The sequence below is a fragment of the Lactuca serriola genome, chromosome 5 (assembly GCF_051521515.1).
Source record: "Lactuca serriola cultivar US96UC23 chromosome 5, Lser_US96UC23_V15, whole genome shotgun sequence".
Lineage (NCBI taxonomy): Eukaryota > Viridiplantae > Streptophyta > Magnoliopsida > Asterales > Asteraceae > Lactuca > Lactuca serriola.
Window position 1 is genome coordinate 7678488 of NC_136412.1, and position 17724 is coordinate 7696211.

At 39.0% G+C, this 17724-nt stretch overlaps 2 protein-coding genes across 2 annotated transcripts; one reads left to right on the top strand and one right to left on the bottom strand.

Annotated features, from left to right (window-relative positions):
- LOC145049314 (acetylornithine aminotransferase, chloroplastic/mitochondrial-like) lies at positions 1 to 9914 on the top strand. The gene is made up of 4 exons (XM_078997741.1): positions 1 to 225; positions 8973 to 9314; positions 9403 to 9579; positions 9684 to 9914. Exons 1-4 carry the CDS (start codon positions 1 to 3, stop codon positions 9912 to 9914), a joined length of 975 nt encoding a protein of 324 aa, XP_078853867.1.
- A 425-nt stretch (positions 9915 to 10339) lies between these two features.
- Positions 10340 to 13806, bottom strand: LOC145051917 (uncharacterized). Its single transcript, XM_078999747.1, has 7 exons — positions 13353 to 13806; positions 11963 to 12103; positions 11518 to 11883; positions 11209 to 11454; positions 11032 to 11124; positions 10765 to 10965; positions 10340 to 10693 (listed from the first exon to the last, which is right to left on the bottom strand). The coding sequence occupies exons 1-7, from the start codon at positions 13701 to 13703 to the stop codon at positions 10487 to 10489; spliced, it is 1605 nt and encodes a 534-aa protein (XP_078855873.1). The 5' UTR covers positions 13704 to 13806; the 3' UTR covers positions 10340 to 10486.
- Positions 13807 to 17724: the final 3918 nt, after the last annotated feature.

Sequence of the window (17724 nt, forward strand, 5' to 3'; positions counted from 1 at the left end):
ATGGTTGTGACACACCACAGACCAAAGACCAGCGGCGTGAGTAATGAGGAGCTTCGTCAGATGATCCACGATGAGGTGGTTGTGGTTATCCGCGCAGAGATACCAGATATGTTTGGGTCTATCAAGACCACTCTGATTGAGATGTTCGATGAGAGATACGTAGCGGTTACTGAGGTTGTGGCTGCTGCAGCGACTGCATCTGTGGCTGCTAATAGACCTCAGGGGGTGACTCGTTGCTGTTCTGGGAGTTCTGCAACACGAAGCCACCGGAGTTTGATGGGACGTAGGACCCGATTGCTGCGATGAGATGGATTTCTGATATCGAGGGATGCTTCTACACATGTTCGTGTCCGGAGCATCTGAGGGTTCGGTTTGCACTGAACCGGCTTCTCTTGGGAGCAAAGGACTGGTGGAAGTTTGTGACGGCGGATTTCACTATTATGGAGATTTCAGCGGTGACCTGGGAGAGGTTCACCACCATGTTCAGGGATGAGTATGTTCCCCCGATAGAGAGGGAACGGTTGGCACAGGAGTTCTTGTTCCTCAAGCAGGGAACGGAGTCCGTGATGGTGATCACACAGATGTTTCACAAGAGGGTGTTGTTTTTCCCTGAGAATGTGTCTCTGAGCAGGCAAGCATGATCCGATACTTGAGCATACTGAGGAGGGACATTCATGAGTTCGTGGCGAACTCGTCATACCGGACATTTGCTAAGCTCCAGGCAAATGCTCGGAATAGGGAGATTGAGCTGGAGACTCAGGTCAGGGAGGAGGCCGAGTCTCATAGGAGGGACAGACGACCGGCGGAGGCTCAGCCGGCCGCCAAGCGGGCAAAGCCCGTTGATTCGAGATTTAGAGGTCCGAAGAGCCGCACTTGTGGGAAGTGTGGCAAGAGTCACGAAGGGGTGTGAAGAGCTGGGGTGTGTTACAAGTGTGGGAAGAAGGGGCATTATGTGAGGGATTGCCCCAAGGGATTCTCGGTTTACTTTCATTGCAACCAGACCGGCCATCGGAAGGAAGAGTGCCCACATCTGCTACAGGGATCGGCACAAGGATCTGCACCGACTGCCCGAGCTACTGAGATCCGGCCAACGAAGGCCGAGGCACCGAAGGCTCGCGGGAGAGCCTTCCAGTTGATAGTGGAGGAGGTCCGCGTAGCGCCCGACATCGTGGCTGGTATGTATCCTTTTATTTCTTATTGTTGAGTTTAAGATTTGTGCTTATATTGTGGTATGCGTAGGTACTTTTCTTGTAAATTTTGTACCTGCTTTGGTGTTATTTGACTCGGGTGAGAGTCGATCATTTGTGTCGTTAGCATTTAGTCAGCACATCAGTATTCGACGAGAGGTGTTGAGCTGGCCTCTGCGAGTTTCTATAGCCGACGAGCGAGCGGTATATGCGACTGATGTGATTTAAGGATGTGTACTCGAGATCTTCGGTGTTGAGTTCCTGATAGATCTAGTCCCGATTGCGATGGGGGACATTTGCGTTATAGTGGGCATGGATTGGTTGAGCCGATTTGGGGCGGTTATAGAATGTGAGTGGCAGATAGTGACGATACGAGACCCTAGTGGGGGAGTGCTAACGATGTATGGCGAGGGTACCCGATGTAGTTCAGCGTTTTGTTCGGCTGCTAGAGTGAAACAGACTTTACAGCAGGGCTGCAGCGGGTTTGTAGCTTATGTGATGGATACACGAGTGGCTGCGGAGAGACTGAGTTCGATTGATGATGTTTCGATAGTGTGTGAGTTCCCAGATGTTTTTCTCGAGGAGTTACCGGGTGTGCCTCCCGAGAGGCAGGTGGAGTTCCGCATCGATTTGGTTCCGGGGGCAGCGCCTATCACTAAGGCGCCTTATCGCCTTGCGCCGCCAGAGATGTAGGAATTATCCTCGCAACTTCAGAAGCTGCTGGGAAAGAGGTTTATTAGACCGAGTAGCTCGCCGTGGGGAGCGCCGATCCTTTTTGTCAAGAAAAAGGATGGTTCACACCAGATGTGCATTGATTACCGGGAGTTGAACAAGTTGACAGTCAAGAACCGTTATCCGTTACCGAGGATCGATGATCTATTCGATCAGTTGCAGGGAGCGTCTTGGTTGTCCAAGATAGATTTGAGGTATGGATATCATCAGATGAGACTGTGGGATGAAGATATCCAGAAGACGGCATTCGGGACTCGTTATGGGCAGTACAAGTTCGTGGTGATGCCTTTTGGGTTCACCATTGCACCGGCAGCGTTCATGGATCTCATGAATAGGGTGTGCAGGCTGATGTTGGATCGGTCGGTGATCGTGTTCATCGACGATATTCTGGTATATTCGAGATCTAAAGAGTAGCATGAGGATCATTTGAGAGAAATTCTCGGAGTATTGAGGTCGGAGAGGCTTTTCGCCAAATTCTCCAAGTGTGATTTCTAGTTACGAGAGGTCAAGTTCTTGGGAAACCTCGTTAACAAGAATGGGATATTGGTCGATCCAGCCAAGATTGAGGCGTTTATGAGATGGGAGGGTAGTGTATCGTTTAGAGCTACCTGCCGAGTGATCTGATTCAGGAAGAGAGGCAAGCTGGGGCCCCGATACATTGGTCCTTTTAGGGTGACCGCGAGGGTGGGCAGAGTAGTGTATCGTTTAGAGCTACCTGCCGAGTTGAGCCAGATACATGATACCATCCATGTGTCTCAGTTGAGGAAGTGTATAGCCGACGAGTCGGCAGTACTACCACTAGAGGATATTCAGGTGGACACGAGCCTGAATTATGTTGATAGGCCAATCGCGTAACGCCCGGGTTTCAGGGCTAAGCATATTTGTCAATGTAATAGTCTAGGTCAACTATTGTGACTCTTTTTGAAGTAATAAAGATGAAATATTTGAGTATTATGTGAATTATGTGTGTTATTGTGCTTATTATTTAAATATAAATGTATAATTAATAAAGAATAAAAATAAGCGTTAAAATTAAAGTGTGAGATAAACCCGATATCTCTACATAAATTTGTAGTGGTCGAAACAAGGATTTCGGGGATATAAGGAATGCCGAAATCCGAGACATAACGAAGAAGTTATGACCCGTCGAAGTTTCGCGACAGAACCGGCACAATACCGGGAAGCGTAAATAGTGAATTTACGATAGAGCGAGATTTAGTCTTAGTGCTCTAAACGAAAGTCGTAGAATATGTTAAACTAAGAACATCGATAAAAAGAACGCCCAAATCTGACTTCGTATGAGGAAGTTATGATTTTTCTAAGATTTAGCATAGCAGTACACAGCCCGAAATCTGAATTTTAGATCGGTCGATTTTTATCCGACGGGATCTAAATGAAAGTTGTAGTACTCGTAAATACCAACGTGTGTATATAAAGAACGTCGATAATAGAGCTCGTATGTGAAAGATACGGACGAAGCTTAGTCCCTACTTTTCGAGCGCGGCGAATTCGATACAGTTTTGTAAATCCGAGATAGAATGAGAATTAGCCAACGAGGTCTAAATGAGAGTTGAAGATCTCATTAATAGGAACTCAACGGTAAAAAGACAGACAAAAACGGAGCTCGTATGCGAAAGTTATGGACGAAGCTTAGTCTCTACTTTTCGAGCGAGGCGAATTCAATACAGTTTTGTAAATCCGAGATAGAATGAGAATTAGCTAACAAGGTCTAAATGAAAGTTGAAGATCTCATTAATAGGAACTCAACGGTAAAAAGACAGACAAAAACGGAGTTCGTATGCAAAATTTACGGACGAAGCTTGGAAACTACTTTACTATACACTTCCTATAAATAAGAGATGAACTCTTCATTATTTCCTCACACCTTCAAACCTTTCTTTCTCTCTCTAACTTATCTCTAACCTCCCTAAACCCCTCCCAAGTTTAGGGAACCTCCTTATCACAAGAAGAAAGCCCCGGAGCGCCCGACGGCTCCGAGAAGAAAAGTTTTCGGCTCGGAAACGCTGCTCCAGCGAAGCCCAGTTTTTAATAAAAACCCGTTGTAAGTGAGTTACGCCTATACTATATTTAATATAGCTTTTATTTAATTATAGTAACATTATTAGGACCTTAAAATAATTATTTGGGCTATTATTATGAGTTATATTGAGTGTTATTTAACGCTTATATAATAGTAATAATAGCTAGACTATTAATTAGTCGCGATTAACGTTAAAACTAAACTCTAGTGGTATTAATACTAGGTTTTGGTCAAGGAAAAATTGTTTTAAGAAGTAACGAAGTGCTGTCCGAGTGCCGAGTCACCACCTTACCAGGTGAGTGCATAGTTACTTTCAGCTTACACATAGATATGAAGTATTTTATATAAACTACGTGCTATGTGTGCATATTATCTGAATACTTGCTATCTATGTTGGATGAAGATTGTTATACATGTTTTCAATGATTTGAACTGTATATGTATTTTATATCTATAAAAATGTTGGGGTAAAACATGGGTAGATGTAATAGGTGATGTGTGATAAAATGATGAGAGGCCTCGATGTTGATGTTGTTGATTCTGTCATCTAGCGGAGTATGGATGACGACCACGGACTCTTCTAGACGGTCCAGTGGAACACTAGCAGGCTCGCAACCTGTAGGTGTTTGTGAACGATGTGTTCACCGGTGTACTCCATCCCCCACATGGTTGCCATTAGGACATTTATTGCCGAGGAATCCCCTTAGCAGTAGTGTCCATCCCGATGATGATCCTTAGACTAGGTCCCTTATGATAGGTGTTTAGGGACGTAAAGTGAGGATAACGGGAATGGGTAATCGGGTTATTGTTGATTGATGAAATTAATAAACTTATTTATTGTGGGTTGAAAACCCTATGTGCTCACCAGGCTCCCAAGCCTGACCCACTTAGTTTTATGTATTACAGGTAGTGGCGCTTGAGCATAAATATGATGTTTGGACGAGGGATTACGGATATAGGCCTGTAGATGTGAAATAATGTAGTAAGGCTTATATTCTACTGTTTATGCTTTTGATCTGTACGAACATGACATCCCAAGTCTTTTAATGAAATACATTTCTATGGAAATGCTTTTGATAAATCTTTATCATATTTTGTTTTGGGACAAATTCCGCAACACTTTTATTTAAAATGTTACTCTGATTTTCAAACAAAGCATAAACAAAATCGATCTTTTATGGCCGTGATTTTGGGGATGTCACAGTTGGTATCAGAGCATTAGTTTAAGCAAACTAGGAATTTGTAGGATTTCTAGACTTAAACTTAGAATGCTAAGTGATGATTGTCAGGTGTGAGCACTAGCTTATTTTAGGAATTGTACCTAAAATGATTTTATGTGCTAAATGCTTTGTGCATGATATGCTGTTATTTGTTCGGATCTATGGTCTATTGCCGACCAGATCTGGAAACCTTATGTGTTTAGGATTCTAAACGTACGAGTACGATATTAAAACTAGCATGTAAACGTTTCGGAGAGATAAGGATGATTTGAACATCAAAGATCTAAATTCACCTTATTCGGTGTATAGATCAAGATGGCAAGGACCCGTAGCGGAAACGTGAACGCAAATGGAGATAGGAACCAACCCCCAGTGGTTCAGCAAATACCTGTTGTAGAAGAAGTAGCACCTGAGCTAGTCACCATGGCTGGAGTTCAAGCCATGATTCGGGCTATGCTAGCGGAACAAAGGGAAGAAATGAGACAGATGCTCCACGAAAATAGGGACGAACCTACCATACATGTTGAACCGACGGAGCCAGTTCCCGAACAATCTGAGGAAGGGAACTACAGCCGCCAAGTGAGTCAAGTACAGACTCAAGGTGAGCAAAGGGATGGCCCAAAAGGGAGAAACAACAAGGATGGGCGGTGTAACGCCCGTATATCAGGGCTAGTCAATTTAGAGACGATAAGCGTCAAAAATGAATTTTTAATAGAAGATTATTTAGGATGAATAATCTTAACTAAGTTTTAGTATATGTTACAAGGATTCCGTACATATAAAGAACGCCGAAATCCGAGTTATAATGAAGAAGTTATGACTTGTCGAAGTTTCGCGACAGAACCGACACGACACAGCGCGACGTAAAAAGTGAATTTACGTTAGAGCGATATTTAGCCTTATCAATCTAAATGAAAGTCGTAGAATACGTTAAACCGTGAGCGTGCATAAAAAGAACGCCCAAATCTGACTTCGTATGAGAAAGTTATGATTTTTCGAAGTTTCGACTTAGCTGTATGCAGCCCGAATACTCGATTTGAGACCGAGTGGTTTTTAGCCGAAACAATATAAATGAGAATCGAAGATCTCATTAATTTTATAAAAACGATGAAAAGTTAGGCGAGAACGGACGTCAAACGAAGAAGTTATGAATTTATAACGAAGTTTTCTGTCCCGGCCTACTAAAAATAATTAATAAAAATAAAAGTCAAAATTAGCCGACGAAGTCTAAACGAAAGTTGTAGAGCGTAGTCTCACCTACGCGTGGATATAAAGAACGTCGAAAATGGAGTTCGTATGAAGAAGATATGAATTTCCGAAGTTTATTAAATATTTAATATTTAAATTTAATTCTAAATCTTGGTATTATCCGAAGAGGAGTCATCGGACTCATCCGAAGTACGCCCAGCGTACTGCTGTACGCCCCGGGTACCGCGAAGCATGACGCACCTCGCACTCAAGTGACTTCGGATACGTAAGCAATGACGATTTCGGACCAGTACGCCCCGCGTACTCCGAGGCTCCAGCCTCCTATAAATAGGATGCGAGGGTAGCCGACTCAATTGCTCTTTTTCTCTCTTCTCTCTCCCGTTTTGCATCGTTTTGCGTGCCAGAAGTACCCCGAAGCCCCGGTATCATTCCCGAGCCCCGAAGCAAGTCCCGAGGTCCTGAAGATCCCGAGAATTAAGATTCCTGAGCCGAAGCTCTGCCCGCGAGAAGTTCGGTTTTTGTGAAGATCTTCCAGATCTACCGAAGAATACTACTACTATAAGTCGTAGTGCTGTCCGATCATCTTCTAATCAAGTGAGTGTATACTACCTTTCATAAACACGATAATAATACAAGTATGGTTTGAGTGTATTAAGTATATTGTTGTTTATATGCGTGAGTGTGTAGTTACTTTCTTCTAACACATAAATATGAAGTATTTGCTATGAAATACGTGTTATGTGTTTATATATTATTTGTCTATTTAAGATGGGCGTGGAATTGATGTTTTATACAAGTGTTAAATGATTTAAACTGTGTAAGCATTTATATCTACGAAAATGTTGGGTAGAACTTGGGTAGATGGGATAGTTGGTGACTATGGAGTTAGCGCCTATTGTATAAACCTCGGCGGCGATGTGACTTCGTGCCTATTTGATGAACCTTGGCGACTATGGAGTTAGCGCTTGTTGAGTAAACCTTGGCGACTATGGAGTTAGCGTTTGTTAAGTGAACCTTGGTGACTATGGAGTTAGCGCCTGATAGCTATGGATTTAGTACTTGATAAATAAACTTTGGCAGCAATGGACTTCGTGCCAATTCCTTAGGAATAAATGAATGAAGGATAGTTGGTTTTTTGGGTAAAATCTTAAGAAGATAATGAGGATGGGTAATTGGGTTGATTGTTTGTTGATTAAATATAATAATTATATTATTGTGGGTTGAAAACCCTATATGCTCACCAGGCTCCCAAGCCTGACCCACTCAATTTTCTTTTCATTACAGGTAATGGCACAAAGGTATAAGTTGGCGGACTTGACGAGAGATTTTGGATTATAGATCAGTAGTTATAAATAACTATTGTAAGGTCTATTTTATATTGTTTATGCTTTTGGTCTGTATCGAACATGACATCCCAAGGTTTTATTATTTAATGAAAATACATTCTCTTTGAGAAATGTTTGGATAAATGGTTATCATATTTTTGTTTATGGGAACAAATTCCGCAACAGTTTTCTTTAAACGATTACTCTGATTTTAAAAACAAAGCATAAACAAATCGGTCTTTTCTGGTCGTGAAATTGGGGATGTCACAGGCGGATGTACAAAAATTTCTTGGGTGCGAAACCACCAAGTCTCTCAGGAAGCCCAAAGCCTGTTGAGATTATGGATTGGATCTCCGAGAAGGAGATGGTGTTTGGAGCTGCGACTGCAGCGAGAAGCAGAAGACTGTCTTCGCTGTGAGACAATTGAAAACTGGAGTCTTGAGCTGGTGGAAGCTATTGGCAGATACAATGCCGCGAGGAGAAGCTTTGAAAATGTCATGCGATAAGTTATTGGAACAACTGAAGGCGCAATACTGTTCAGAGATAGATCTGATCGATCTGAACAATGAGTTCCAAAATTTGAAGAAGGGAAGAATGAGCATCGATGACTATGCTGTTGCATTCACGGAAAAGATGAAGTTATTTCCATACCTAGTGCCAACCGAACTTTCCAAAATTGAGAAGTTCGCAAACGGACTGCCGGCTGACTTTAGCCCAAAAGTCAAGATGGCAACCACTCTGAAATCAGCTGTTTGAGCAGCTAAGAATGTGGAGACCCAACAAAAGGAAAGAGGTATGGAGAGGGCCGAGGTTGGTGAGAAACGGAAGTTCGATGGATCCTCGAGATCCGGAAAGAAGAGTAAATTTTCGAAATCTGGTTCGAGAGGAGGAGGATCAGAAGCGAAGTGGTGTGACAAGTGCAAGAAGAAGCACTCTGGAAAGTGTGACGGAGGGGTCACTTGTTTCAAATGCGGAAAACCTGGGCACTCCAACGAATGCACGTTCACTAAGAAGGTCTGTTATCAAACTGTGAAATGTAAAACTAGCAACCAATTTTTCTTTTTGCTCTCTTAGGATTTAAACTGATTTGTTGAATGTTAAAATCAGAAACATTTTTGGCTCATCATCTCTACATAATTTCTAGGTCTTCTGTCTGTCTTATCATATCATTTATTACAAACAGAAACAATAAACATTAAAACATAAAATATGAATATAAGGTTATTTTATTTTATTAAAATTAATTGGGTTGTTGCAGAATTTTGCTGGAGAGGTGGTTGCATCAGCTTCATTTGCTGAAGCAATATGGTTTTACCCCTCAGAGGCAGTAGCAATTAAGGCTGCCTTAACATATGCAGGAATGTTCCAAACTTTTGCACACAACAAGTTTCAGCCAACTGAATACATCTCTTTCTCTGATAACATGGTTAGTCCTAATTTTCCACCCATGAGGAGCAATAATATTAGTGAGGCAGAGAAACTTATTTCTCAAGGAAAAGTTGCTCTTGTCTTTGTGGACCCCATATATTGCAATGGAGAGATATGCAACTTTAAACAAGAGCAGCTGCAGTCTTTGAGGACTGCTTGTGACAAAGCAGGAGTACTACTCGCAATGAGGTAAAATAATGTAATTAGTTATTACTAGTATAAAATTATATATGAATGCTTATAATTCCAATTAATTGCAGTTTGAATCTGGGCTTGGTGTAACTGGGCGGCTTTGGGCCCACGAAGTGTTGGGTGTAAAGCCGGATCTAAGGATGGTTAAATTTGGAAGTTTGGCCATACATGGTGTCTTGGTGAATGAAAAAATGAAAGCCCACATATGCAAATTCGAGGAGGATTATATCCCGGATGAATGCAGTGTAGTTTTAGAATGTTTCAGACTAATAGCCCGACCCGATGTTTTGGACATCACAACAAGAAAAGGCATATTCTTAAAAAAACATTTTAAGTGAGAAACTTGGAGGAAAAAGGTCATGTAAGAGAAATACGAGCATCCGGGCCTCTAGCTGCAGTGGAGCTAGATGTTGAAGCTCAACATGTTGTTGATAAATGCAAGGAGAATGGTGTTCTTATAATATCAGCAGTTGGCAAAGAAAACAATATCATCCAAATCAAGCTTTCATCAGGCATTGTTGTCCACGATATGGCAATTATCGTTGATATCCTTCAGGAATGCCTCAAGGATCTTGATTAGATAGGAGCTCAAATGTCAATGGTTTGGTTTGGTTAATTAGACGAATGGTTTTTTTGTTAAGACTAATTGTTAGTGATTAATGGTTGACTTACGCTTTTTACTGTGTGTTCGATTTCTTTTTGTTGCTAATGCCGTTCAAAATTTTATCATTTCATATAGTATTAATTAATTTATTTTTGTCATAACTTCTAGTAAGATATATAATTTAGGTTAGGTCGCTAAAAAAATATACTTTGAAAAAGATCAGTTCAATAAAGGTTCTAAATTATAACCAATTGAAATCAATAAAAGTTATTATTTTTAAGAGAAGATTTAATTGCTATTTTTACGTTAAACACTTTGTATTTATATCCTAGTTTTACATCAATCACAATTTCAATATTGTGGTTATATTGTAATCATTTTGATAGGTTAAGACAAGCATATATAGAAAATAGAGATGAGATAAGCAGAAGCAGAATTTTACTTACATTTGATCCCTACAAATATACAATCTTCTACTTAACATGCCGAAATGCATCAATATACACAACATGTTGTAGATTAAGAGTTAAGACGGATGAATGATGGGTTCAACAATACTTGGGTCTGGAGTAATCCGGAGGCATGGAGGGGCAGCTTTCAGCCATATGTGGGTATGGCTCAATAGAATTGTATCCCGGCAGCTCCATCCGATACTTCCCCTTAATTTGACAATACCCAAGTTTCTCATCATTGCACCACTTTGGGAGACGGCTCGAATTCTTCTCAAAGAAGTTGAGGGTATAAGCGTCTTTTATCTGCATATATTAATTATTAAATGAAAAAAAAAAAAAAAAAAAAAACACCCACAGCCACATGTAAAACTCACCGTGAATTCAGTAACTTGAATATAGTTTGCAAGATCACCAAAGAGTCCGGCTGCTTTGTACATTTCAAGGATGAATGCAACACAAGAAGCTGATTTTCCATCCACATATGTCCAGTCATCCTGTTCAGGAATCGTTAATAGCTGCGCGAAAGATGATCCACGCCTTTCCACTTCTACCAATATCTCCGGAAGCTCAAGATCCTGCAAATAAATACTTTCATTCATTTCTTAACAAATCATAATCCCAAATAAGAAAAACAAACAAACCTGAGTACCAAGCCGCTTGTTCAAGGCTTCGTTCCATATATTGGCGGCATATTCGGGTCGTACTTGGTTCCATATGGTCATAACAGAAGCAACCTGTACACCATAATCCAAAATACTTTTACACTTGCATAAATAAATACCATTTTTCATTTTGTGGGACAAATTGAGTGAAAATACCAGATGAGCATCCAATGGTGGTGGATAGTTTCCATCAATGGTGTCGATCCAGCTAAATATCAAATTATGATAACCGTATGGTTTTCCTATCATGCTTTTTGCATACTCCCATGCAGCCGTTTCATTAAATTTGGCCCGAAGATCAGGATGCAAAGGAAGCAATGCAATATGCGGATTTGTGTTATCTTTTGTCAGCTCAAACTCCCACCACTCTTCCCATGGCATCATCGCAATAAGATTTTCACCCTAAAAAAATCCACTTCGTTCCATTTAATAAACATAACAACAAGATAATGATTATTTATTTACCTCTTCATCTTCATGTCCAGATTCTCCAACCCATAGTTTTCCTTCAGAATCCCTCAAGCAAACGGCGGAGTGACCCGCGTAAGCCCCAGATGCCCATTTCTCAAGAGTCTCAAACCCGCCCCATAACCCGCGGATCTTGGATATTGCAAGAAAGTCTCCTGATTGTATGTCATCTATGTTGATGTCAGTTACCCATGGCTCGGGTCTCTCTTCAAATTTAGCTCCCATGTTTTTCTTTAGAAAAGCAAGATTTGCACTTTCCCCCCATCCAGTATTTGTAAACAACGGGAACACCTCCCACAATGCTTCAAGGGTTCCTAACATCCCCGCTTCCAAAAGAAAAATGGAAACTCCATTATTTTTCACCTTCAACAAGGAAGAAATAGGGTTTAACTTTAACACACGATAAGTGGCTCATTCATCACAACAAATAATGGAAACTTACATATTCATATTCGGCTTTCCCTTCCCATTCACGAAACTCGATTTTATGTTCCCGAGATAAGAAATAATAGTCCCATGTCACACGATATGGAGTTGCAAAGATATAAAGATCCATACATGTCCAACTGTGTGCATTACTTACCTAAAATAAGATAAGATGAAAGTATTTTAGAAACTTAAAAAGCTTTTAACGCGTTACGTGCATTATAGGATAATGATATTTGATAGTTGGGTGTGCTTAAAATTTTGACTCAAATGTAAAGATGAAATGATCATTTAGGATTATTCAAACGGTTTATTCAGTCTACAAAAGAAACAGACTTTATGTCTACATCACTTTGTCCAGACAAACATCATCACCCATTTAGTAGACATTTTACCCATAACAACTTAATGGGGAAAAAGAGAAACAGTTCCTAAGTCTTGTACAGGTAATGTTGTCTGTCTGGATACATAAAGATTGTTACTTTTTCTAGACTGAATAAATTGTCAGAATGAGAATAAATGACCATTTAATCCTTGAATTCCAAAAAAATAAATTTTACAATATCCATCAACTTTGTCCAGACAACAAGAAAGAGATCTAAGAATATCAATCTAAAATGCAGATAACAACAAAAGCAACCATGAAATGATAAACTCACAATTACGAAACAATTCATAACTTTAATCAACTAGTAATCTGATTCTTATTATTCAAGTGCCAATAATAACCACAAAAATCACACATCCAAACACCCCTTAAGATAGAGAAATGTATTTTTCATGTTTTGCACATGAAACATGATTAACACAAGTACAGAACTAATTAAGCAAATGATAAAACCAAGCAACTGGTTCATGAACACATCATTATTAGCTTAATCATTGAACACATCATTATATTGGACAAATCCTACCACTCCAAACATACTTTTAAAAAACCCTAAGAAGTTAAGCTCCAGATCTTTAAAACTTCACTAAAACTTGTATCAGCTTCAATTCAAAAATCAAATGATGGTTAAAAATCAAGAAATCCATGCCCACATGCCAAAACGAATCAAAATACAGAATACATCCAAAATAAAGGGTGGCTAAATTAAAAAGGTGAGGCTGAAGAACACATTGAAGAAAACAAAGAAACATAAAACCTACAAAGGTATGAATCTCTACAGTAACATACTTCAAGAAACCCTAAGCATTTAACCTCCGTACCAGAAAAAGATATACTAAAAATTTTATTGGCAGCAATTCAAGAATCGAGAGATCAATAACCCACATGTCGAATAAATCAAAATACCCCAAAATAAAGGATCAATTCATCAAAAAAAAAAAAGTGACTAAACGATAGAAGGAAACCAATAAACAAAAAAACTAATATAGATGTATATGCATAAGTATGTACTATGGACCTTGATATGGAGAGTGCCTCCACCAAATTCACTGCCGGTTTTATTATGTAGCTCTAACCAGGCAGAGTTCTCATAAAAGCAAGAGCCTTTCCAATTTATATAAGAATTGTTGGAAATGGAGGCGGCACCAACGAAGGTGGGCAAAAGATCGGTGGCGGCTCGGAGGGAAGTGAGAATGGACCATGAAACTTGACGGGGTAATAATGGAAGAAGGTCGTGTGGAAAAATGGGTGCTTTAAGAGGTTCTACTACTGGAACGTGGGAACAAGTGAGGATTAAGAAGGTTACGATGGTTATGGCGTAATGGGGTTTCGAAGGAAGAAGGGATGATGGTGATGAAGGGGGTGCCATGATCGTGGAGTACAAACTCGAAAGATCACCCGAGAGTCTTGAGTCGTTACGGATGTGAGCATCTAGTCTAGAAATTTGGATTCTAAAATTTTGTTAATCTTTAATAAATCCAAAAAATGCATCTCAATATCTATAGTCTTGATAACATGAAACACACTTTTTATCTTTTTAAATAAAAAAAAAATGCATCTCAATATCTATAGTCTTATAACATGAAACACACTTTTTATCTTTTTAAATAAAAAGACAAAAACTTCATAAATGCTCCTTGTGGTTTCTTGAAATCTGAAAGCTATTTCTTTAAATTTTAGAAATCTCAAAATGATTCTTATGGTTTCAATAGTTTTAACAAAAAGTTCTTATTGCTTACTCCGTTAATTTTTGTCGGTAAAAGACATTATCATCATTTCATTGACACAGATGACCATTTATGAATTTTTTTGTTATTTAAAAAAAAGCATAATTCTTTAATATATAAAGCTCCCACCTCTCCTCTCCTCTCTCTCTCTCTCTCACACACACACAAATACACCATTAAACTCGATCCTTCATCTTCTTTCATCATCAAATCCACCCACCGAATTCTTCCTAGTATGTTCAAAACACTTAATACTTCCTGTAATCTCCAAATTCAGAAGATGATGGAGATGATTTCGAAGAAGACCCAGATGCGCAAGATCCAGTCTTGCTCGACAAGAATGAGAAAGGAGAGAGAACGAAAGTCAAAAATAAAGAAGGAAGTGTCTCTGATCTACCAACCTACCCCACCATCGACATCTCACCTATCACCATCGGCACCTCACTCATCAATCATCACCATATGCTCCTTCCATGGGGAAACGAAGGTGTTTGGCTTGCCATTACTATGTGTTTGTGTATGCGACAGAGGGAGGGATGGGAGAAATTGTTAATGGAGAGGGGCGCTCTGTTATGGGTGATCGATTCTGAAAGGGTTGAGTCCTTCTCTCTTAAAGTACCTTCTTTCTTGTTCTTTTTTGTAGGAGTGGCTTCACAACCTTCAAAGATTCATACTTTAAGATTTGGGTGTAGGAAAGAACCTGAAATCTTTCATCAAAAGTGCAGAGAATAACAAACCTTCCATCCATTTAAATAGAGCATAAATCAAACATCGTATAAGATCTTTACAGGCTCGTCAACTGCAAAAGTTTTAGAGAAAGAAACACTAACTTGCTTATTTACATAAATCCTGTTGCTTGGATTCATTTTTTGTTTTTGCTGAACAAATTATCTTGTTGCAATCCATATTTGATGGTTCAAAAGTAATTGATTCGTCTCTAAAGATGTGTGATCGAGGTGGACGTCTTCCTGTTTTTGGCTCTAACTTGGAGAACTTTTTGCTTTATCTATCAAATGCAGATTTGTTGTGATTTGATCTCGTTGGCTATTATATCATACATATTGCTAGGGATGAGCAAAAACCGCACCGCAACTAAAATTAACCGCATAAACCGCAACCACAATAAAAACCGATGATGAGGTTTTCTGTTTTTCAAAAACCACAAATTTACGGTGCGGTTATTAGTTTTTAAAAACCGCAAAAAAAAACCACACCGCACCGCATATATTATATACAATTTTTTATTATTAATAATTAATATATTAAATATTAAAAATAAGACAAGTTTCATGGAAGAAAGATGGATAAAATATTAGAAGACAAAAGTGTTGGTTTTTTTGTTATGTTTAACTTTAAAAAAAATTATGAAATTAGACAATTTTAATATATTTATTGTTAATTACTATTGATTTGACGTATTTAAGATATTAGTTGTTTGTGATTTAAGTTAATTGTTTTATACCTTATGTTTTTTTTATTATTATAAGTAATATGTGTGAACTCTTAAACCGTTTGAACTCTAAAATATGGTTAAAAAGCACACAAAATAATCGTATCAAATCCATGCGGTTAATAACCGCAACAAAAAAAAAAAAAAAAAAAAAAAAAAAAAAAAAAAAACCCGGACCGCAAAAATAACCGCCTAATCGCACTGCAAAAATAACCGTGCCTTGCGGTTTTGAAAATGGATTAACCACATTTGTGGTTAGTAGTGAGGTTTTAGCTAATAACCGCACCGCTCTCACTCCTACATATTGCAATGATTTTTCTTCTTAATATTGTTTGGGGTAATCTGTTCATGCATGTCCACGTCTAGATAGATCAATTTTCTCAAGAACAAGTAAACTATTTAGCTAATACAAAGTTTTTATTTTGTAAAGTTTCAGTTAGTAACTGATCCTTTCATTAATAAATCAGAATAGGAAGGAAAAGAACAATGCACTCCAGGTGTCCGATGAAACACCTGAAAGAAATTTCCTTTTTGAGAGTGAGAGAGAAAGAAAGGGGGGACCCTTTATATATTAAATAATTGCATTTTCTTTAATCTTTTTTTAAAATAATAAAATGGTCTCTGTGTTTGTGAAATGATGCAAATGTCATTCTATTAACCGCTAAAAGATGACGTTGTCAGCTAAAATGACCATTTGTTAAAAGTTTGAAACCACAGAGACCATCTGTGAGGTTGTTTGAACTTAAGGACGGAACTTTAGATTTTGTGAAACCACAAGGACCATTTATGAAGTTTTGTCTTTAATAAATAACATTTTTCAGGTCCGGCATTTCAGACAAAATTTCAAAAATGGTCACTGGTTTCCAGAAAGTATCACTTTCAGGATATCTTTAGAAAGCGCTACACTGATGGTCTTTATGGTTTGTAAATATTACATGGTTGGTCCTTCCACTGTTAACTCTAATTTTAGACTTGTTAATTTTTTTAAATGACTTATTTACCCTTGGATCAAATATGAAATATACAATAAACCTTAAGGGCTATTTACGTAAATTATTATTTATTATGTGAAATAAAGAAAAAATAAATAAAACCCTAATTTAATTCATCATATAGCTCAACTTCAACCTCCCAGACCAACACTTTTTCTCCACATTAGCCACTACACACAACATCATTTGATGGGAATGAGTCGAGGCAGATGAACATTGTCGGTGCTGATGGGAAGGAAGCGAGGCACAAGAACTGCGACGGTGGTGTAATATTCGTTTTCTTAGATGAATCGAATTAGGGTTTTGGAGGATCAAAAGATTTGGATTTTGGTGGAAAAGGGGTCCTCACGACGTGAGGTAGGGAGACTCGTGACTTGAGGAGGGCTGAATGAAGATTTTATACGGGACTGAGCTCACGACATGAGGATCGCTGCAGCCCATGTCCACGAAGTATTAGGGTTTCCCATGTATTTAAGCCCCCTTATCTCGGTTTTAGGGTTCATTTCTCAGCCTCCACCTTCCCTTAACTCAGAAAACCCTAACCCTAATCCATCTTGGTGATTTTGGATCCATTTTAGTGTTTTGGTGGTTAGAAGAAGAAGAAGAGGTTCTAGAGTGTTGGTTCAGCAAGGAGGCTTCATCATCATCATCATCATCTTGTGCATATTTTGGACCACTGTAAGTGTCCAAGTGTAACATCCCAATAAAATATGACCCATTTCATTTTTGATTTAAGTAAAAACAGTATTCCAAAACAGTGTTCATATAACCAAATAAAATAAATATGTCAAACATCATAAAAATCAGAGTGTGTCCCATAATCAGAATCTATATAGTGTGAGCGATGTAGTCAACTCAAGCTCTTCCCATTGGAACCGGAGTACCTGAAACATAAACTAAAAACCATAAGCACAAAGTTTAGTGAGTTCCCCAAGATACTGCATACCATACATACATAGCATATAACAGGCCCCGCCCAAAGAGTATAATGGACCCCGCCCTAACTCGCATAATGGCCGCCCTAACTCGCATAATGGGCCCCGCCCAATGAGTATAACGGGCCCCGCCCACATACAAATCGAAACACATATCACCTAATAGAATACAATATGATCATCGGGCCCCACCCAGTAAACATACAACCACATACACATACTAATGTCACATAGATAATGAGTATTCTAACATATCAGGTGCCTTCGACCCGCTATACATGGTGAG